This window comes from Porites lutea, chromosome 7 (assembly GCF_958299795.1).
Source record: "Porites lutea chromosome 7, jaPorLute2.1, whole genome shotgun sequence".
In the NCBI taxonomy this organism is placed as follows: Eukaryota; Metazoa; Cnidaria; class Anthozoa; order Scleractinia; family Poritidae; genus Porites; species Porites lutea.
The window spans coordinates 9,833,082-9,856,356 of NC_133207.1; the positions used below are offsets into that span (position 1 = coordinate 9,833,082).

Below are 23,275 nucleotides of genomic sequence, written 5' to 3' on the forward strand. Positions count from 1 at the left end.
GGTCGCAAAACTTATAGAGCTGGAGAGTCCATCAGAACTTTCATTTTTACAAAATCAGTTGAGAACATTTAAATACTAAGAATTAGTATCCAGAGGCTCAACTTTGTTAAACTTTGCAAATATAAAGGCATTAAAACGTGCTGGATTCCGGATTCTAGGTACTACGGGATTCCGGATTCATTGTCAGTGGAACTTGGAAAACTTTATTGTACTTTTTTACTTGAAAATTAATACGATTACTTTAATTGAAAGGGGTTTAGCCCTCTCTTGATCACAAAATGGTAAGACTTGTAACATTTGATAAGTAGTTTACGTCACTATGACATTTTCGTTATAAACCGTAACCGAATAAAGACGGCTATCGCGTTTCCCACTGCTAAATGCATGCACTACTCAATACTGAGAAAGGTTGTTCTCGTCGCCCTCGTCTAATCCAAGGTCTCTCATAACGCATGGGTGAATACGTGATCTACTGTCACCTCAAGTTCTATCAGATTCCCCTGTACCATTCAACTAATAAAAAAATTGATGAGAATTCTGAAAAAAGGTCCAATCATCACTTCCTGTGCTATTCACCTAATTTTAACGTAAGAAAACAGCCAACACTTCGTGGCGCAAACATTGGTTTTCCCGCGAAATAAGTTCGTGAAACGAGACTGATCATGATGATGTGTCACTAGCAAGATCTGTAGAATAGTGCTTCTGATTGGTTGAAGTAAGTTTCCCTCGTGACAAGACCAATCAGAAGCACTATGCAGACGTGGGTATAGCGACCTGTCATCAGTATGGAATTTCATCTCAGACGTAATTTCGCGAGCAAACTATGCAGCAGTGACGTCGCAAAATGTCGGCTGTTTTCACAGGTTATAAATTCAGGTTTGTTCCCATTTTTTCCCCCCGAATACTGAAGAGTAAAATTTAGCGCAACAAGATGGTTTGTACCAGCGAAGCAAATAGCGCATAGATAAATACGTGATTAACTGGCACTAAAACTCAGCATCATTCAAATTCACAAGAAAGGCGATAGACTATGAATTCATGTACGATTGTAAATAACCCTTAATTGGTTTACGTCTTATCTTAACAACAGGTCGCAACGAGTCTCGCTAAATGGCTTTACATCTGACAGTTTTAAGCTTCCTTATGGCGTTCCACAAGGATCGTGTCTGGGGCCATTGTTGTTTACCATTTATTCAAGCAAACTGTTTGAAGTCATCAAATGCCATCTACCTGAAGCACATGCCTATGCTAATGACACTCAGCTTTACCTGTCATTTAGTCCTGGCACGGCTACTAATCAGACTGATGCGGTCATTGCCATGGAACGCTGTATATTGGACATTCGTACGTGGATGCTTACGGATAAGCTCAAACTTAATGATGACAAAACTGAGTTCATGTTGATTGGTACAAAACAACAACTTTCCAAAGTAAATATTGATTGCCTTACTGTAGGAAGCATTGACATTGTTCCTGTCACTGTGGCAAGAAATTTAGGGACATGGTTCGATTCTAACTTGAATCTCCAGGTACTGATCCAAAAAACTTGTAAATCTGGGTTTTTCCATTTATACAATATTCGGCGTATCCGAAAATATCTGTCCCAGGAGTCTGCACGAACTTTGGTCCATGCTTTTATCATTGGTCGTATAGATTACTGCAACAGTCTTCCATTTGGTTTACCCCGTGCTCATCTACTTAAAATGCAACGCTTGCAGAATGCAGCTGCTCGACTTATATCTAATGTCCCTCGCTACAGTCACATAACACCAGTACTATGTGCGTTACATTGGCTTCCTGTCAAATTTCGTATTGATTTTAAAACACTTCTTTTTACTTTTAAAGCTATCTACGGTCATGCACCTGGTTACTTGATCGATTTGACTGCTATTAAAGAACAGCCGCGCTATAATCTCCGTTCAGCTAGCGATCTTCTCTTAAAGTATCCTAGTTTAAAACTGAAAAAGACTTTAGGGGATCGTGCTTTTTCATCTGCTGCCCCTGATTCATGGAACAATCTGCCCCTTCACATCCGTCTTGAGGACAATTTTGAACGTTTTAAATCTTTACTAAAAACGCATATTTTTAGACTAGCTTTTGATATGTAATTTTTTAACCTACTATGTAATATATTTAGTGTTTTTTTATCTTTATTTAATTTTTAGCGTTGTTTATTCTTAGCCTTAATTATTTTGCTCATTTTAGTTTTTATTTTCTTTTAACACTTACGTGTTGTGACGCGCTTTTGATCATATTTGCATGGAAAAGGCGCGTTATAAATTTTTAATTATTAATTATTATTATTAATTCTTCTAACATTTAATGATAATTCTGAAAATCGGAATAATCGTTACCCCCTGTCCTGACTTACGTATTTTCAAAATCTCCCGTTCAATTCTCCCACACCTCTAAAATGACAACTTTCCTTGCACTTTTCTATTCTTGAACAAGTGAAATCCCTTGGCTCACATTCATTATAGCTTTAACCTGACGAGTGTATCCCTTTCACGTCATGCTTTGAAACGCGTCAACTTAGACATATATGTAAGTAGTTTTTCGGAAGCAAAGCTTTAATACTTATTAAAAAATACAAAAACAGAAACCGTAACAGTAACAAATATACGGTAAATGTTCAGTTAACGTGAGGGAATCTTAATCTATTTCTACGCCGATAGCTTTGACAGTGTCACTTAAATCAATATCGTAAATAACAGCTTTCTGGTGCGGTATTCTCGACGTGCAATTCGTTGATGGTATAGTTAGCCATGGGGTTCGTTAGGCAACACACGACTTTTATCTCATGCCCAAATGCTGCTTGTTCCAATAAATCTTTCGAATGGCGCTGATTAGAATTGGGGCGCTTATTAACGAAAACACATTCGAAGGGGAGCGCTTATTCGAATAGACTGAGAAAACAGCTGACATGAATTGGCAACGCTGCCACTGGTTCCCCCGCCAAATGACTTCTGAGAAACGAGCGCAGGAATTCCATGCTGATGACGCGCCATTACCCAGATCTGGATAGTGCTTGTGATTGTTTGAATCAAATTTCCCGCGCGGGACGACCAATCAGAAGAACTACCCAGATCTGGGTAGTGGCGAGTCATCAGTATGGAATTTCTTCTTTACGTCCTAGAGTAATTTAAAGCATGATGGATCTAAGACAAAAACAGTTTTTCTTCTCATAGTAGCATTTATTACGAAGATATTACTGATACCAGCTGCGGTTAGCTGACTGATTAAAAACTGTTTCTTTCTTATTTCAAAACCGTAAATTACGAATCAATCAACATTACTTGCAATCTTCTCTCTTGTTTACAGTCATTTATAAGTGTAGACTGAACAGCACAACAAAGTTAATACATTCAAAAGTGTTGATGGGTGGGTCCTGAGAGCGGTTTTTTATGTTTTGCTCAAATTAGGTGCCCGGTTTTCATCAGCTGTCTTAATTTGACTGATTTAACTGCCCGGATCCGAACGTTTCAGTTTTAATCGTCTAGGCAGCAGATGAAAGAGCGAATTCACTTGTTTTGTCTGGAAAGAAAGACGACTCGAGTAAAGAAAATATGTGCGGTTTTAAAAATATCTGGATTCGTGTGGACAGGGCCCAAACTTTTTTTTAGTCATCAGCCTATGTCAGCTGTTGCCTTTCCCTTTTTGTGTGACCGTTGGTATAACGCTGTTGCCGGTCGAGTTTTCGCCGGAAAAAGTGCCCTAAAATGCGTCTAAAAATAAACTGGTCCGTAAAAACGCCGTGACATAGGCCTGGTAATGGTAGTTGATCGCTCTGGCTCCTGATTTTAGTTAAAAGAAACCGCTACCCAGAGAAATTATATATATAGGAATTCTTTTTCTTAAAATTCAGTTGAATATCGGGTCGGCACTAAAAAATTCAACTAGTTCCCACTCCCCATATAATGACCGACAAACGAGACGATATTGATTGACTCGATCGAGGTTACCTCTGATTCCAGCGCATGTTTGTTGAAGTGTGACTCCGATTTGCACGATCTAGAATATTTATCTGCAGTTCATATTTCCTTAATATTTTATAGACGTCTCTGTACTTCTGATATGTGGTTTCTAAACTTTGGCGTCGTGTTTCTTGCTTTGTCATTTGATTATTCATTCGCAGAAAGGAGTTCGCTCAAGGAATTTCAAGGTAGGGTCGTGACTCTGTTGGCTGGCAAACTAATAATTTTAGTTACATTGCCGATAAGTATGATAGTACAAAGTGCTTATTATGACACGAAATAAGTGTTATGATTGCACCTCGATAATTATCCATATCAGATCTTTCGACCCTTCGGATTTTTCAAAATATCAAACAGGCAGGAATTTTGTTTTACGACAGTTTGACTTTTGTACAATTACTGAGTAATTACACGGCTCTTTTGACGCGTATGTGGAATAAAAATTCATGATCATGCGCGAGACAAGAAAAGAACAACTCAACTGGAATAAAAAGTACGCGCGGTCCATTTACAATGGTGAGAGCTTTCACTGTGAATTCTTGAAATTTGGTATTCTTTCAACGCTGTTTCAATATCTATCAGTCACGTTGTCGTTTCGAAAAACAAATGATACAGATGGCGACAAAGATCGATGCGTAGATACCAAATATCTTCATCACTTATTATGATCTGCGAAAAAATGTATATTTGATTTGCAAGACAGCTTTTACTGGTGTTTATAATTTTCAAAGACTTCAGCACCGGTTTATCAGATTGCTAAATTATCCTAGCAATTTGCTTTTAACAAAAGAAGGGAATAAGAAAGAAAAAAGAATGAGTAGATAATTTTTTTTACACTCTTAATAGATTCAATTACCGTTAGCGATTACAATCAGACAAAAATTACAATTCATGAATAATACAGAATAAGAAAAAAAAAAAACGAACAATGGAGGGAAATTTACTCAGGTGAGACCTACACAATAACTGAGAAAAACAAATAACAGCCGATTTGATATTTTTACCTGATTTTTTGCGATGTGTGCGGAATAACGCAATTGTATTATGAGCTGCAAATGACTTGCCTCTGGAATACTTCGTAGCTCATAAAGGATATCAAAAATTTACCGGTTTAAATGAGTCCAAAACCTTTTTTAGTTCGTTGTAATTTTTTTTTTCATTTCAGCGGGAGGCCACAAACGCAAACTTAAGCTCAAGTAATTTATGCAGCTCATGTTTTGTAATCTGTAAGCTGACCTCAGTTCTCTTCGTTCATTGCAAAAATCATTTTAGACATTTTAAATAGCTCACCACCACCAAAAAGAAAAACAAACGAAAACAAAAGCGGCTTGTCATCAGATGGACCTGTATAATTTAAGAGAATGGTCTCGAAAATAAGTGTATGATATTTTGCCATTGAAACCTTCCAGAAATCGTAGACGTTCAATACTGCACAATACAAGAAGTGCCCATACTTGACAACCTGTAAATCTCGAATCATCGGTCGATCCTACTGTCGTCCGAGCAGCGCCGAAAAAATCCGAAGATACTCCAAGACCTTTAAGTGCATGAGAACTGGCAATACAAACCACAGGCATCCCAAGCTCACTGTGAGAGCGCTTTTTAACTGGCAGTATATTGCGTAATGAAGTAGTTTACGGGTTCAAATGGAAACTTTTATCAAACAGTTTTATTTCGCACAAAAAAAAAATCGCCTTTCATCGGAGCTTATTGCGAAGAAATGAAATGAAATTAAATGAAACTACCTGTGATGTGTGTTATGTTCCACTGTCGTTTTGAACAGATCTAGGGTGGTTTTGCGATCCTGCTTTAGTCTCAATTCTGAGGACCATTCCAGGGGGCACTCCCTATAATGGCCAATACCGGGAGGCTCTGCTTTCAAGGAGAGCCTTTTGCAGGCTTCAGGAATGTTTGAGTAGAGGACAAGAGGGATGCCGTATCCAAAACTGAAAAATGCAGCGGGTTGCCTTGTGCTACATTTGGTGTTATCTAGCTTCACGTGAGAATTGAAAAAGGCCGATCAGAACTGTTCTAATGGATAAGAATCCTCTTCTACCCTGAAGCGTGAGTTGGTCCTCCGAGCCACCTAAGTGCGTAGCCTATGGTCCTTCTAATGAAGGATAAGCCGCCGTACACACATAGCGGGGCACTCTTTAAATTACATATTTTTTTTACGCTGATTGGTGTGGATGACAGAGCCTTAAATCAATCTGGACAGCGATTTCAAAAAGATGCCGTTTCAGTCGTTTTGGTCAGCGGATTCACAGTTTCTTGTGGACGTGTTTAATTAATATGCAGTTTCAAAAATATCTTGCTTTTGCGGACGTGGCCTAAAACAGGATTGCAAATTAAACCAACCCAGATCGTTTCAAAGCGTCGTGACTGGAACAAAAAATACAGCACGGGTATTAAGTATGTTTCATTTCATTTCTTCACAACAAGCTAAGGATAATTTTTTTCGAAATAAAAATCGACCGCGATTCCTTGCGTTGGCAAATTTTATCACTTGTTTGTCCCCTGAGGAAAAACGCGTGACGCTTTTATCCCCTCAGCCACGTGCAAAAATGGTAGGAATCGTAAGGAAAAGCTGAAAAAAATGTATTCTTAGGGCTTGTTTACGCGGAGGTGGGGGACCCCAGGTAGGTGAGGTAACCCGCTTAGGTGGGGTAACCCGCCTGTCCATATAATCTCTTATTTTAATTTGATCTCGTTTACATGATATGCGGGGTGACCATATGGACAGGCGGGTTACCACACTTAAGCGTGTTACCTCACTTACCCGGGATCCCCAACTTCATGTCAACAGGTCCTTAAGCTTCCAACGTTTGGTAGATAAAAATTCCGCACACGCATAAAGATTTTCAAGGTAAAACAAAAATATCTCTATCTATTCCGTAGTATTAATTATTTTGAGTTTTTTAAAAATAATGTGGTTTCGAATCTTCTTAAACAGTTAAACTTGTATCTGGTTTCGCCCCGTACGCTGGTCAAGTCTTGGTTTATCACGCAGGTACCTGGGGCATGGTTTGCTCAGACGGCTGGGACAAGAACGATGCTTTGGTTGTTTGCAAGGAGTTGGGCTTTCCCGGTGTTACCATGGTAGCAAATTATGGGTTTTTTGGTATCGAGAAAACCATAAGCATAGAGCACATGGGTTGTTATGGCAATGAAACAAAGTTGAGCGAATGTTCATATAATACAACTTCAGAGTGGTCGCCATGTAGAACTGGAAGGTACAAGGGTGCAGGCGTTATATGTGAACCAAGCAACATCACAGATCCTAAGGGTATTTCTACGTTATCTCAGATCAACTCAGTTATAGTACCTTAACATGTCATTAATGCTCTGTTCGCACCGCAATTTTTGTTTTAAACTGTTTTTAGGCAACAAAATTTTTTGTTACCTACTGACAGCTCTTTGTCTGGTCGCTGATTTATTTCGCAAACATAAACAATTATTTTTAACAGTAGTTCCTTTAATTCATTTGACGTTTCTTGTTGCACGAAAACTTCTGCACGTCTCGGGTGCGAACAGGATTTAAAAAGGAAAAATTGTGGTAACTAAATCTTCAAAGTTTTGGCGAATGCCAAACTCTATTTCTTGTCATGGTGCAAACAGCGCATAACTGAGAATCAGTTGGCATTTTGTGTTTTCTCCAGTCCCGCTTTTTGCCTTCCCACCCCTCCAACCCTTTTTCTCTGGGTCGCCCGTCACTCCAATCTAATTATATCCCAACCATTTTTTTAGATGTTCCCCAAATCAGGCTAACCGGTCCCTCCCACAGAGAAGGATCAGGAAATGTTGAAGTATTTATAAACCGTCAGTGGGGAAGAATTTGTGACGATGCATGGGACTTGGAAGACGCCCGTGTAGTTTGTCGTGAGCTCGGGTTTCCGGATGCTGAATATGCTACATGCTGTGGCTGGTACTTTGGACAGGCGTCTGGACAACCGCTCATGGATACTGTGGAATGTACAGGAAATGAATCATCGCTGTTTCATTGTCGCCATATGGCAAGTAGTGAGGCATCGTGCAGTAGGAGGGATAGTGCTGGAGTCATATGCAAACTTAATAAGCCAAACGGTAAGAAAATCATTCATGTGGAGTGTGGGAAATTGGCGCCAGACGGAGACGACGAAAAGAGTTTTGAAAGAAATATAATCATTATCTGAAAAATTCACCAGGTTTATGCTAGGAATACAGTGCGGCAGCCGAGCTGTCGCCGAGCACAGGCGAGTTTAGGCAACTACGGCGCAAGAAACTTGGAGAGGAATACAGTTTATATTTTGAAAACAATACCTCTGTATACCACTCACTGGTGCATTGCTTGACCCTTTTCTATAAATTACAACAGAGCATCAAATGGTAAAAATTAAGGTTTTCTGGAGGCCCTTAGAATTGTAACAGAGAACCATGGAAAATTCTCCACTGTTGTAGAGAGAGGGTAGACTGCAAAAAAGTGGGTTTTTTCTTCACAATTGGTTTTTTAAGGCCTTAGCTTCGCGTGAGATTTTCGCGCGAAGCGTGCAGCCTCTTGCCCTGTCCTCAGTCTCACACTTCGTCCTTACCCTCGCTCCAAGAGTTTTGTTTGACCGTTTCCTCGTTCTTGACCGTTCTTTCCTCGTTCTTGACCTCGTTCTTGACCGTTCTTTCCTCGTTCTTGACCTACACAAAAAAATACGGGCTGTTCTACAGAGAGGGGTATGCCTTTTGCACTCGGTAGAGAGGAGAATGTATGATTTACATAGATTCTAAACCAATCATGCTATCGCAGAGTTAAGGCTCCGCTTTATTATTGTTCTACTTGGTCAATTTTGAGTGTAGGATGTGCATTACAACCCAGATAATATAATAAAAAGAGCTTGGTAAGGCTACAGTCACTGACACCAGACAGTCAGATCGTAAGGTAGCAGTTTAGCTATTGTTTGGGATTTTGAGGTGTTGCATTCTTGTTTTGTCTTCTCAGTTCGACTGGTGGGATCTCCGCTTGCGCATGCGGGTTTTGTCCAAATCCGCCCGCATGGTCGCTGGGGATCGTTCTGTGACTGGTCATGGGAGCTAACGCAAGGTCACGTGGTTTGCCGTGAATTAGGATATCGGCGGGCCCTGTACACAACTATTGGTGAATTATTTGGACAACAGTCCAGAGGGCCAATTTGGGTAGAGGAGGCAGTTTGTGATGGTAACGAGTCTTCAATCTTTAACTGTGATTTGAAGTACATCTGGGACTATGAAGATGTTATGGCATGCGATCACAGCCATAGTGCGGGAGTAATTTGTGAGTCAAACCACGATCCTAGATTGAACGGTAAGCTCATGGTAGGTTCGTTGTCTTTCATGAACTATTCAGTATTGGCGGCATAATAATATGTCGGTTATCAGGTGGGATTATTTTATTATAAATCACAGAGGACAGAGGCCGCAAATTTTTGTTGCTCGAAATATCTAAAATTCGTAACTGTTTATCCGGGATGCCTAAAATGTGTGCAATTCAACAATTGGTTTCGACTGCATTAAATATTATACTAATTGCAGAACATTTTAGGAGAAGCCATCCACAATGTGAGCACAGTTACTGACAAGGTGCATGAGTAGGAAAAAAATCCACGCCCTCTTATGTGTTTCACTTTTTTCCCTCTCATCATTTCTTATCATCTGAAGTTACTTCCTCACCTTGAGAATAAGCTTTTTTTCCTTCTAGAAACAGCCCTTGTAAGATTAAAAGGAAGCAATGTCACACACATGGGTCGCGTGGAAATAAAACGGCACGGTTTCTGGCACGGTGTGTGTAGCATTGGGTTTGATATACATGATGCTGACGTGGTTTGTCGACAGCTGGGATTCTCTGAAGCTGTGCTTGAAGTTGCGCATGGTCAGTTTGGTCTTGGTTCTGGACCCATGTGGTTAACTAGAATTCGTTGCCAGGGAAACGAGTCTTCGTTAGACGAATGCGTGAGTGCTGGTTGGGAACTAGAGCCAAGTTGCAGAGACAAACATGGCTCCGGCGTAGTGTGCAGAACGCCAAATATAACAAGCGGTAAGAAAGGCTCTCTCGCGATAGACTTAAGACGACTCTACTGGATTTTTCAGGGGCAAAACCTCCCAAGTTTGAGCATTAACTACGTCGCCATTTACAAAGATTAAGGAATGATCACAACAGCTGTATCGGATCATTAAGATAAAAATTGGATATGATCAGTTTTGCGTTGACATCGGAGATGTCATAGCAACTTAGTGACGTCATTTCCTATTTTACTTGCTGCCGTTTTTCTAGGCACTGGGCAGCTACTTTAAAAGCCAGCTTGAAAAATTGAAAGAAAGAAAGGAAAGCAAATGAAACCCGCTTTACGGACACCCGCTTAATACGAACAGTTTTCTTTGCCGCTGAAGGCTTCTCTAAATTTAACTTGAAATCTTCAGTTGACAGCATGTCGATGTTAACAGGGGTATAGCACATACACCGGACAGGATGAATTGCAAACGTCAATTTCAGGCTATTTTGGCATCGAACGAGTTATTCACAGAACAAACGGTTTTGATCAAGTAATATATATATGAACGATTATTGATTTTTTTAGACGATTTAGTCCGTGAAATAAAGGCTTTGTGAAAAGTTAAAGATGTTTAATTTGACGATGCTGATGTCCTCTTCTATTTCTTAAGTATTTGTTCAAATAAAAGGGGCTTATAACAGAACCCACAAAAACGGACATCCCGTTAATTCGGACTTTTTCTGTGGCTCCTTGACATTGTAGGTATTAATGGGAGTTTGAATGTATCCGTAAATACTGTTGAAGAGGTTTTATTTCATTTAAAAATTCACGCTGTATGATTTTATCCACCGTATCAATAGTTAAAGCCAGAATATACAGTTAAGTAATAGGTACCCTGTACAAACAGTTTAATTTAGAGACTCAAAAGTTCTCATTTCATTTCCAATTCTTCTAATTGGCTCGGGATAAGCCAGTGTGGTTATTGAAGTAACAAAAACTGAGAACAAGTACCACTGGGGTAACATTAATATTAAGAACAAATCTGCTCGTACTTTGATTGTTCAATCAAGAGCTATTATTATCAAGTTGCTATGTTAACAGCGGTGAAGTTAGAATTATTGGTGTGTTTTGGTTTCTTTGGTAGATGGCAAAGTTCGACTTCGTGGATCTAGAAGTTCTAACGCTGGAAGAATAGAAGTAAAGTTTGGAGGTGTATGGGGCCTTGTATCCGAGAGAGGCTGGGACATCAGGGATGGTCACGTGGTATGTCGGCAGCTTGGATATCTTAAGGCAGTGCGCGTGTATACGCATTCCAGGTGAAACTGAGAACATAAAACAACTACAGTCGACTCCCGATAACTCGAACCCTCGCTAACTCGAACCTCGCGCTAACTCGAACCAAACTCGATTTCCCCTGGATTTCCGTTATACATTAACCGTAATTTGCCCTCGGTAACTCGAACCCTCGATAACTCGAACTCCCGCTAACTCGAACCAGTTTTCGTTTCCCCTCAGGTCATTTTCTATATAATTTTACTCTCGATAATTAACTCGAACCATGTTTTGAGCCCTTGAAAGTCTTGAAAAAAGCCTTCTTCTGGCGTCCGAAACATTGAATTTTGGATTTCCTAATGACGTGTTGTAGGAGTATAGTTTATTAGTGGAGGCTGATGTTGATTTTTTTGTCACAGGCTAACGTGAAGCAGCTGTTCTTCTCAAGTGAAAACAGTAAAACGCATGCTCTGTTTAGGCCATGTTTTGTTACGTTACGTTCTGCTTTATAATCTAGAAGTATCTTTTAATTTTCACTTGACATTTCTACAATTAAATGTGATTCAAATGTTCCCTGTGTAGTAAAAACTGTTTTTTACCTTACTCTCGGCTATTTTCTTCGAACTCCCGATAACTCGAACTCCCGATAAGTCGAACCTTTTTTCGATTTCCCTTGAAGGTTCGAGTTATCAGGAGTCGACTGTAATAAAAACTAAATCTATTTTTACAACAAGGATAAGAAACGCGGTTCATGAATTTATTATTTAGCTAAATCGTGCTTCGGCAAGATGAAGGGAATCCTGTGTTCTGACTGGCTAATAACCAAGCGGCCATGCAAGATGGGCCCATGTTACCCCGCCCGGATTGGTTCCGCAAGGACAAGTTTGCTTTTTGGTCATGAATAAATATTTTATGGGCCAAGCTTGATCGGTCAAGATGGATTTTTAGCAAAGTTCTTTTTTGGATTTTTATGGACCGGGACATTTTCGAGGTCAATAAGAACCCTGGCTGGTAATCGTTGTAAGGTGGAAGAGTTTCTTTAGTACATAATCATCGGGATTTCAGAAACAAAACATGAAATTAAATAACAACATCTTGATGGTTACTTTAGGTACGGTTCGGTGAATCTGAATATATGGCTGAGTGATCTGCAGTGCAGCGGAGAAGAAGAGCGTCTGTTGGATTGCCCTAGAGAGTTGAACTACGACCTCTACACATTTGCAATGCTTAACGCTGGGGTTGAATGTACAAACGATACCAATTATACTAGTGGTAAGTCCTCATCAAATGTTAAAACGTAGTAGTATTTCATTCAGAAAAACTCCAACGCCTTTTTTTTTTCTGTTTCTATTTTCGTCATATGCGAAAATCGAGCTAGATGAAAAAACGTGGAAAAAATAAACGTGAACTAAATGTACCGTCGTTCAAAACACAAATTTAAGGATGTGACATCTAGGAAAAGTGCACACGCAATTGCTTCGACCAAAAAATTACTGCTTTATCTGTATGTGAAACGTCCAAGCCATCATTAATCTAACAAGGAAATGGCTGAGTTCCTAAGCGTTCTCTCTGGTCTCTTTGACCGTGTGAAACCACCGTCGCGAAGTCTGGTGCGGAGTTCAGGCTCGTTCATTTCGGTTACGCCTAAGCAAGTAATAGTTTCCAGCTCTAACCGAGCAGGACGGCCTGTATATAGGAACTAGGCTGGCTGTTCCGATACAGAGTGTTTGATTTATCAAATGCCCCTTTAGCAAGGAGAGCACCAGAGGTCTTATTTTAGGTGACTGATTTTCAACAGAAGTGGAAGCTCGCTTGGTCGGTATGGAAACGCCCAACGCAGGTCACGTGCAAGTTAAGTATAATGGTACGTGGGGGACGATTTGTGCATGGCGAGGTCTGCCGTATCAAACAGCGAAAGTTATATGCAGGCAACTTGGTCTCAGACCCCCAATAAAGAACATCTTCGGGAATAAAGAATGCACGGCAACTAATCGCGGAGCTAAAAGAGTATGGCTGTCCAACCTGAACTGTCAGGGATTTGAAAATTCTGTCGACGAGTGTCCTCACAGAGGCTGGGGAAGACTAGACTCGGAGTATTGTCGAGGATGTACGCCTCGTCATTGTAGTGTATGTTTGATTTGTCAGCCACAAGACACAAATATTACAGGTAAAGAGAACAATAATGTAATCTAGATAACATCAAGCATGTCGCTGACAACTGAGGGATTTTCTTTTCCTCACAATCACGTTCTGCTTCATTTTGAAAACTTAAGTTAGAACTTCCTTTTAGTGATGTCAACAGTTTCTGACCATGCAAAAGAAAAATTCAAAGGAGAGTCATTTCATGCTGTGGTGAATGTAATGTGCCTTAGTGCGAAGATTAGGTTGATTGAAAACGTTTTTGAACTCGGTGCATGTGCTGTCCCTTAAATTTTTTTATGGATAGTTATGATCGTGACAGTTCAAATAGTTTTTGTTTGTTATTGATATTTACACCAAGAAAGTTTTGTTTTCACGAACAGACCTCCATCTTAGAATGGTTGGATCAAATCTTTCGTACGCTGGCCGTGTGGAGGTTAAGTATGCAGGAGTCTGGGGAGTAATATGCCCGCGTCACATGAATGGCTCTGTTTTTAGAGTAATCTGCCGTCAGCTTGGTTATGTTGGTGTCATGGGAGATGAAAGCTTATATACAAGAAGGAGCTTACAACTCTATGGAGACTCAGAGGGCCCTGTTTGGTTGAGCAAAGTATACTGCGATGGAAATGAAACATCCTTGGCACAATGTAAGATTGAGAGTCTGGGAGAAATTTTGTGGTGCTCACATCACGAAGCCTTGGAAATAATGTGTCAGCCAAAGAATTATACACCACGTGAGTAGCACTGTGTAAGTAAGAAGAATTATCATTCGAAGCAAATTTTTCTTTCTTTTCATTGGCCGAGAGCCCACCACGTGACCTGCAAATAACTGCGTACAAATAATGGTCTGCTCATGCGCAAAGCCGTCCAACTGTGTTTGGCTGCAAATAATATTCTGCTCATGCGTAAAGGAAACCGTGCTTTTCTTCTTCTTGCGATCGCTCTTGCGTGAAAATGGCAAATCTCTTCGCTTCCCAAAGATATTCATTGAAAAAATGAACTCGGTGATCGAATAATAAAAAAATTATTGAACTCGGTTATCGCAAAATATCGTGATCTGTCAGTGTCTCGCAGATCATCAATTATTTGCCGAAGCCGAATAATTGATCTGCTCGCCACATACAAATCACGATATTTTGCTCAACCTCGTCCAATAATTGTTCATTATTTTACATTATACACACCATCTGTCTTCTCATTGGTTAAGAGCTTCCTAGGGTTTTTTTTGGAAATCGGCACCACCTATTGATTAGTTAGTTATCTGCCATTAGATGACTGACTAATCTGTAGGTTGCGCGCGTAATGCATGGTTTCCACGAACAATGTCGAACTATGTTCCATGCGATTGTGTGTTTGTCGTTATTTTCTTCAAAACGATGTTTAACAAAACAGTTATTTGATTCGATTTCTTTGCTATCCTCTTAGTAAGTGGTATCAGCCGAGACCAATACCTCGACCTTGATCATTCCGGATTCAAAAAAGAACAAGAACCTCATCCAGTAATTGTTTATTAGAGTCACGCTTAGCTTCATCTTCGTTCATGGGAGAACTCGTAGTCCGCCTAGAACCCTGAAAAATTATAGAAAGGGAAAATACTTGACTTGCCAAGAATTTAAAACATGTGTGTGAAGACGTAATTCTTGTTTTTTTTCCCCGCTGGTTACCGTAGCTACACTAAAACACTCGATATATTTTAGTCACAGAACACCCCTAAGTCAATGACAGGATAAGTCCACGTATATGTGTAGACGCGACCTAAATCAGAGGAAAGATTATAGGAAAATTAGAATTTCCCAATCAGAAAAAATGTATAACTGATATTATCAATCGCTTTACCTTGACTTATCCTGATTTATTTAGCATATCCGATCCGTTTGGCTGGATCATCAGTAGCACATGCTGGTCGACTGGAAGTTCTATATAATGGAACTTGGGGTACAGTGTGTGGTGGTGTGTACGATTGGAGTGTTAGAACTGCAAATGCCTTGGTTGCCTGCAGGCAGCTTGGGTTTGGATTACCTATAAGGTCAGTACAACAGTCAAAATTTTCCGTAAGTGAAAACAGCCGTTTCTCCTCGCTCCTCGACGCTGGAGACGTTTCTCGAGGAGGAACGTTTGCGAATTAGTAGCCTGCGAAAACATCCGTTTCTCCTCGCTCTTCGCCGCTGGGGACGTTTCGCGGGAAGGAGTCTGCGACTCAGAGGCAGAAATTCCATGCTGATGACGCAAAGCAATGTTAACGTAATAAATCTGGTAGTCATGGGGTTCCAAATATAAATTTGTCCTATTTTACGTGTTTTGTGGTCGATTTTGGTAAAGTGTTGTGTTTATCTGACAACGAGCTCCAGCGAAACTCAAATGCTTCTTCTAGAGAAGACTATATTCCACAAATATTTTTGCATATCAGACTGGGACTGTAAATGTCGATCAAATTAAACGACGAAAAAACTTTTAAAGTAGACGATGGCAGGGTAAGGCGGCTGAATACGGCATTTTACGATTTATTGAAGGCATTTATTTCTGATTTCTATACTTATTTTTACATACAGATCAACTATCAGCTGGCTAGCCCCAAAATTTTCAAACTGTCCGTCAAGTACCCACGCCACAGGGGCCATTTGGTTGTCCAATGTCCGGTGCAAAGGAACTGAAAGCTCATTGGACCAATGTCCCAGTCTTGGATGGGGTAAAGCGAATAAACATTGTGATCACGTCTCAGATGTATGCCTGGTCTGCGATAACTCACAATATCATAATATGGGTGAGTTTTTTAAGTTATGTTACCGCTATCGTCCTATAAACAACGCATTAAGTACAATCTAATCCTGTGACAAAATTCTAAAAGTTCAAATTCGACAAAATTTTCTCATTGAGTGGCTGCTTTCACTGTTAACGGACAATATTTTGGCTTTATATAGCCAGAGAAAACAAACATTTTTTGACGCCACCGCTGGTTTCTCCGCGAAATTTCATACTGATTTCGTGTCAAAATATGGGTGTTGATTCTGATTGGTCGAAAAAAGCAGAATATTTGGTTGAAAAAGCAGAATATTTTAAGTGTACAGCAAATAACAACTCTCAACGTTCAGCTCCAGCCCAGGAGAGTTAAAAAAGTTACCTATGTCATTTTTAAATTGTCGCTCTATAGAAATAATGGTCCGTTTAAGTGGTTCTGAGGTACCTTATGCTGGCCGCGTAAAAGTACGTTATCAAGGAGTCTGGGGAACTTTATGTGCATCTGAATGGAAAACAGAGACCTCTGAAGTATTGTGCCGGCAGCTCGGATACAAGGGCGTTGAACTAGATTTCACTGAGCACAATAAATACTGGTACCCACCACTAGACATATATGACGCCGTTCGAGGACCAGTGTGGTTTAATGGTGATGGATGTAATGGAAAGGAAAGGACTCTGTCCGAATGTCAGTTACGTCAGGAACCGCACTGTGGCCAACATGATCCTCAACTAATCTGCAAGGTTGAGAATTCTTCTGTTGACGGTGAGTGATTTGATTCAAACATATCCCTAGAAAGACGTGCCACTGCAAGTGCTTATCACACGGCCTGTCGCATTGAACTTTGACGCTTTTCACAAGCAGCACCCCCTTAAAACCTTCAGCGCGTTGTAACTGCGCATGCAAAGAGTAATTTTAACATAAATCAGTCTGCATCTGTGTTGAAAATAGAAAGAAAAAAATATTGGTTGTGAAATATGTTCTCTCTGATTTTTTCTTACTGGCTTTAGCGTCAGGTTGGGCTTTAGGGTTGCTCCCTACTGCACTGAATATAAAGAAAAGCCATTAAGACTTCATTACTGTGGCTGAGTTAAGAATCGCGTATAGTATATATATTTTCTTACAACTTTAGTATGTGTGTTCTCTAACAAGCGTAAATGCTGGCGTGTATTATGCCCTCTTGAGCTCAATTTAGGTTACCAGACTACTAACCCTGTAAACTTCTCTTAAAATATAAGCACCGTTTCTCTTTTAACAGTTTTTCCAGTTAGGCTAGGAGGGAGCAATCCCAGGGAGGGCCGCGTAGAGGTCCTCTATGGTGGCCTTTGGGGCACAGTAGGAACTGCAAAATGGGACTTTAGGGATGCTTTGGTACTGTGTCGCCAACTTCGATTCAGCCATGTCCAAAACACATACACAAAGAAGTTTAAAGGAAGTACGCGAGTGTTTTGGTTTGGTGATTTTGAATGTCAGGGGAGTGAGGCAACATTAGGCCAGTGCAGACACAGGTTAATTGCAAGAGCCTTCTTCGATGATGATGAACCCTTTGATGTGTATGTACGCTGTAGCAATGGCACAGAGACTGAAACAGGTAAATCAATTCTAGAAAACTGTGCCCAGTTGTTCAAAAGGTGAATAAAGCGCCCATTTAACGGATGAACCTCTAACAATTGGATTCGGGTGGATTTCCACTGGCACGTAATTTTTACCTTCGTTCGGCGAGTAATTTACACGCGTAAATAAGATAGAGGCGATGTATGAAAGGCCACGCGTAAACGTGCAAGTTGAGCGAGGTTCAACTTTTACGTTTACGCGCGACCTTCCTTACATTGCCTATATTTCATTCTCGCGCAAAAAAATTACGTGCGTACGCACGTAAAAATTACGATTAATTAGATTAGTTCAATTCACCAAAACTCAATTGGTCTATTTAATTACGTTTATCCACAGGGTAGGGATTTTTTCTATTAAAAATTCTATCAAAATTTAATTGGAACAACTGGGTCAGGAAATTTTAATACATTATCTCATGAGTTTAACGGAATAATATTGAATCGACATGCTTAGCTACTGTAGGAAGACTTCGACAGAAATTATGATTGATGTGACCTTCTTTTATGTACAGGGTCAGTTACCATCCGGCTTGACAGTGTTGCAGTTTTTTATTACATTCGTTTGCTTTCGAAAATAGGATAGGACTTGTCGAGAGAGTTAAATCACTCCGCAACGGATGGTTTAAACTACCACTCTTGACACAGCTTTCATTGCTGCTCATTGGTAGAGATCCTACCCTGTTCTAATTGGATAAGTTGTTATTTTTGGCACGAAACATGAATCCACAAATAGCCAAAGTCTAATACAGTTGTGAAACAGGCCTTATCGAAGAGATAACTGCTCCGGGGTCATGGGCTCTTGCTAATGGGGAATATAGAATCTTCTTTTTCAACATTATGTATCTTCGTTCTTTTTCGTTTTCATTAATGCTGACAGTCGTCAACTCTGCAAGGCTCACCTCATTAGCGACGTCCATGGCTTCGCTCACCAGTCATTTGCCAGTTTTATCTACGAACACTCCAAGGAATTCTTCCTCGACAACGTCTATGGTCCCAATTACTATTTATTCCACAATTTCATCTACTACAACGGAAACAAACACATGGAAGCTTGCTCCCACTAGCACTTTTCTTGCTCAAGGATCGCAGCTTCTGTCGATACCAGCAACAGAGGGCTCTCCGATTTTGTGTCCGAACCAACCTTGTCAGAATGGGGGAACTTGTGAAAAGACGACCTGTCGCTGTTCCGAAAAATTTGCAGATGTTTATTGTGAAGTTTACGTTGGTAAGTAGAACACTTCAATAGACCAATTTGTGCTGGTAATAAAATTTGCGGCTGAATTTCGATCTAAGCTAGAAAAACATTAAAAAAAGCGACTTGACAACGGTCAGGATAAACATATCTGTTCTAAAGTCCCTAGTGTAATGCCGCTTCAACTTCGTTGGGAAATTTTTTCCCTAATATTTTCCCGCCCAGCATGCCCACTATAATTCATATAGCAAATAGATGGAATAAATGAACAGACAAACAAATGAATAAATAAATACCAAGGATAGAATTAAATTGAAAATTAACCTTGATATAATAGATTTTGTATAAACTTACACCTCTGTAATATTGTAGGTGAAAATGCTGTTTCCATGGTATTGAAAATGATTCTGGATCAAGTAAGTCCGACTCTCTCCTTGTTCATAGTACATTGAATAGGTAGGAAATGCCATATATCAGTTTACGGATGTGATCAGTCTATGATCAGGGTATATATTGCGTACACTGGTAGAGCCGTATCCACAAGTACATTTTTTCAGGGATTTACATATTATGTTTCGTATGGGTTTCGTATAAGTTTACATGGTTATGTTGTCAGTAAGTCAGTTTTCCTTTGGTGCATAGCTCAATTGTACCTCAAAATCGTGTCTTGCACCTTGGTTACTGGTCGTCGTAAGTTGCTTCCGTAGACTTTCATCGGACGCCATTTTTTCTTCACATCCCTGATTTCGTATTGTCTAAAGTCACAGCACTCAACGTACTGCGGTGGGAAAAAGGCGCTTCTAGGCGTAGCAAAGAGCCTAGAAGTGACCCAGCTTCGTGTTCCCCGGCGTGGGCGCCATTTTGGAAAATTGGAAGACGTCATCATGCATATCCAGTTCTGCTTGTGGCCCAGACTGGTACCAAATGAATTCTCCTTTCGTCTGTGAGCGAGTCGTCATCAGTTACACAAGCTGTTCTGTAAGGTCTCTGGCCTGTAAAAAGACGTTGTTTTCTTTTCTTTTCGAAAATTGAAGAGCGAGCGCGCGCGGTTTTTTTTTCATACGCGCACTCGACGATCTCTTGATTAAGTGAAAATAGAGGGTCTGTGAAAAGGCTATAAGTCCTCGTTTAAACCAGTTATTTTAACTTTGTTTTTTAGTGGAATGCTTCCGAGTTCAAAAGAAATCTAGCTGCTGTTTTAACAAACCATTGTAGCCTGAACCCATGTTTGAAGGACAACGTGTAAGTCGATATTTTAAATGCTCTTTGTTAAAGAATTGACCCATGATCAATCATGGACAAATGTCTTGGGACAAATTTGCATTTGCTGCGCTTTTTTAAATCACACTTGCCCAACCCCTTCTGCAACCCCACAAACAACGTCAGGACGCGTGTATCCAGAAATTTAACCCCTAAGTTTCAACGTTGTATAAGATGTGGGGAGAGGATCTGCAAAGTATTTCCCAAAAGGTAACAATATTTCCGTAGAACACCAAAGAAATTGCAGGTAATAATGAAATCGCAGTGTCCCCCCCCCCCCCCAAAAAAAAAAAAACCGCGCAATTGCTTAATAAACCATTCTACTTCTTTCTTCCATCAGAAATCCAGATACACAAAGCCAAAAAAAGGCTCTGACTTTTCAGCCTGATGATATAATCATACTTCAGGGATACCCAAAGACTTGGAAGGACATGGAACTCTTAAGTGTAAAACTGGTCGTTAAAATGCCAACGGATGCTAACAATAGCATAATACCTCATAAAATTATGAAGCAGCTACTGACAAAGGTAGCACCTGAAATTGAACAACAGATGGGAATCAGAGTCGTTTTTATTGGCGAGAAGGAAATCATTTCAGCATCACCCGATGCTTCTGGTCGCAACTCAGATAAATCGCGGAAGTCTTCCTCGACGCATAGATCAGTTTTGATAGCTCTTGCGGTCGTTGTTGGCTTAGTGTGCTTGGTGGCCATAGCCACGATTGCTTGGTATCGTCGTAAAAAGAAAAGGTAGGCAAGGGAGGTAGCTAATTTGAAGGTAATCAGTCAGATAACTACAGTCTGTAGTAAGTGTCAAAAATGGGACCGTTTTAAAGACAGGTGTCAAGCAACTACTGTAGCCAACTGACATGAGCAAAAAAAAGCGCATGCGTAAGGTACTGGCCATACCACGGAATGTGTACATGTGCTTCAGTGCTTAAATTGGTTTATAACAAAGCTAGAATATTCGCCCAATCAAATTCAATAGCGCGAGCGTGCTTCATATTCCCATAAAGCACGCTGATGACGTCAATAAACTATACCTCGAGTACCTATGAGCTTAGCAATCCTCCCAAGACGTACTCCAAGTGAATCCATAACTCAACAGTACACGATAAAGCGTTAACGATGTGTTTTATAACGTAAATTTAAGAGAAAATGTTTGAATTTGTTAACCGATCGAAGGGAAGAGAGGTGAGTATTGTTGTTGTTGTTATCTGTGCGAGCTGTGCGGGCTATGGCGTGTGCAAATCATTCTTTGCAAAGTTATTTCTTTCAAAAAGAATTTTTCGGTGAATTAATAGTTTTCCGGCACTTCAATATGGTTGTTATGGTTGTTATGTTATGTTATCTTAAGCGGCTTGAGTAAACTTTCTCTCAGTTTCAACACAAAAACGTAACTGTGAGGTGAAAAAATGAGTGCGCGTTACAATAATAAAAATTTAAGTCAGCTGTTTCCTTTATCGCTTTGGTAATGTTATAAAACAATTAGTTCATGCTTCAGCTGTGCGTATGTCGAGATATTTAGCACTTGGGAAGTTCGGAGAGCACTCAAGAGGCTAGAGTTACTCTCAGCAGTGACTCGAACAACTCTTACGCCTCTTTCGTGCTTTCCAAACTTTCCGCGTCCTCAGTATCTCGACATACGCACGCTGACTCATGAACTAATTGTTGAATTGTTTACACTCAGAAAAAAGCTACTGCAATGAGTTTTATGGCCCCATATTGATGGATTCAACAACGTTGGGTGAACTCTATTGACTCTAGAAAAAAAAAACAGCGTACGTTGGACAAATAATAATAATAATGCCAAATAAGAATAATATCGATGAAATCTAACACAACATGAATTCATTTTTTAGAAGATATTAATCAAAAGAATGTTTCATGTAAATGTACGGGTGGCGTCAGCGTTTTGCAAGCTCTATTCTCGGCTTGCACTGTCACGCACTAAAAAATAAAAATGCAAACCATTCAATGCAGAAGGAGTAGAATCTGGGAAATGAAAAAAGATAAATATACAAAAACCCTTGCCAAGAATCAGGTCTGTGAAATATTTCAAATGCGAGATATTGGGAAAAACGGTTTACCTAAATTTATAAAGCTTTGTATGGAAACGCCATGTTGGTGTCCCTTTCAGGAACACAAATATGGCCGCCGGATACCACCAGAAACATCTGTTTTCGAGTTTTCCTACTAATGCGTGAATTCTTAGCTTGAGGAACTCATAAAGATAACAGTAATATTTATTCCGAGACAAGGAATGTTTAGATTGCAAAATCTCTCAAAATCGGTAATGTTTTTAACCCACATAAGAGCTTTCCCGGCCGCCAGCTAAATGCCGCGTCACGCACAAGCCTGGAAATTCAAGCGTCCTCTCTCGCAAAACGAAGAACCCTTTCGAACCAAAAATTTGTTTATGTAAAGATGTTTAGGTACTGTAATACCTCGTGAAAGTAGACAAGAAACTTTATTGAAGTACTGTCCCTTTTTTTTTTCCTTTAGAGCCGAGAAGATGACACTTAAGCAAAGCGATGATGAGGAAAAAGAGGAAAACGTTCGGCTGGTGGAGCTTTGAAGATCATCGTCATAAAGGAACAGGCCCTAATCGTTGAGAACATAGTTGTAAAAGCCATTATTTATTGTCGACCTTCTCTCCTCATATAGCTCAGTTATAAGAGCAAGATTAATTTTTAGACTCCAGCTTCCTGTACATTCCAATAAGTTTTTCTTTTGTTTTGCCAAGAAGGCAATGGTTGGAGCTACACTAAGGGCGATTTCCAAACTCAGAACTAACCGACCAGACCGGTCATTTTGAAAAGAAATATTCGTCTTCCCTCAAACGTTTTACTAAAACCCATCACTGTTGTGCACTGATACCATTTAGGAATAAGCATGACCTAGCTGGAAAGCACTGATTTGTAGTGAAATTCCTGTTACGACTGGACTGGCTGGACAGCGAGGTCTGACAAATGGTAAATGCCCTATGATTATCGTATTTATAGGCTAGTTTTAACGGTACTGCAGCTTAGATTAATGCACTCCCGGGATGATCCTTATTTTGACTAGCCTTCGTAGACACAGAGTGAAAGAAAAGAGT

At 40.1% G+C, this 23,275-nt stretch overlaps 1 protein-coding gene across 1 annotated transcript; it reads left to right on the plus strand.

The window, feature by feature from the left end:
* The first annotated feature begins 3,994 nt into the window (after window positions 1-3,994).
* On the plus strand, window positions 3,995-23,275 carry LOC140943034 (scavenger receptor cysteine-rich type 1 protein M130-like). The gene is made up of 18 exons (XM_073392068.1): window positions 3,995-4,162; window positions 6,928-7,260; window positions 7,722-8,057; window positions 8,941-9,282; window positions 9,676-10,011; window positions 11,112-11,283; window positions 12,351-12,511; window positions 13,038-13,406; window positions 13,762-14,112; window positions 15,239-15,404; window positions 15,928-16,139; window positions 16,527-16,877; window positions 17,371-17,724; window positions 18,669-18,950; window positions 19,290-19,333; window positions 20,077-20,159; window positions 20,518-20,925; window positions 22,681-23,275. The coding sequence occupies exons 1-18, from the start codon at window positions 4,075-4,077 to the stop codon at window positions 22,751-22,753; spliced, it is 4,461 nt and encodes a 1,486-aa protein (XP_073248169.1). The 5' UTR covers window positions 3,995-4,074; the 3' UTR covers window positions 22,754-23,275.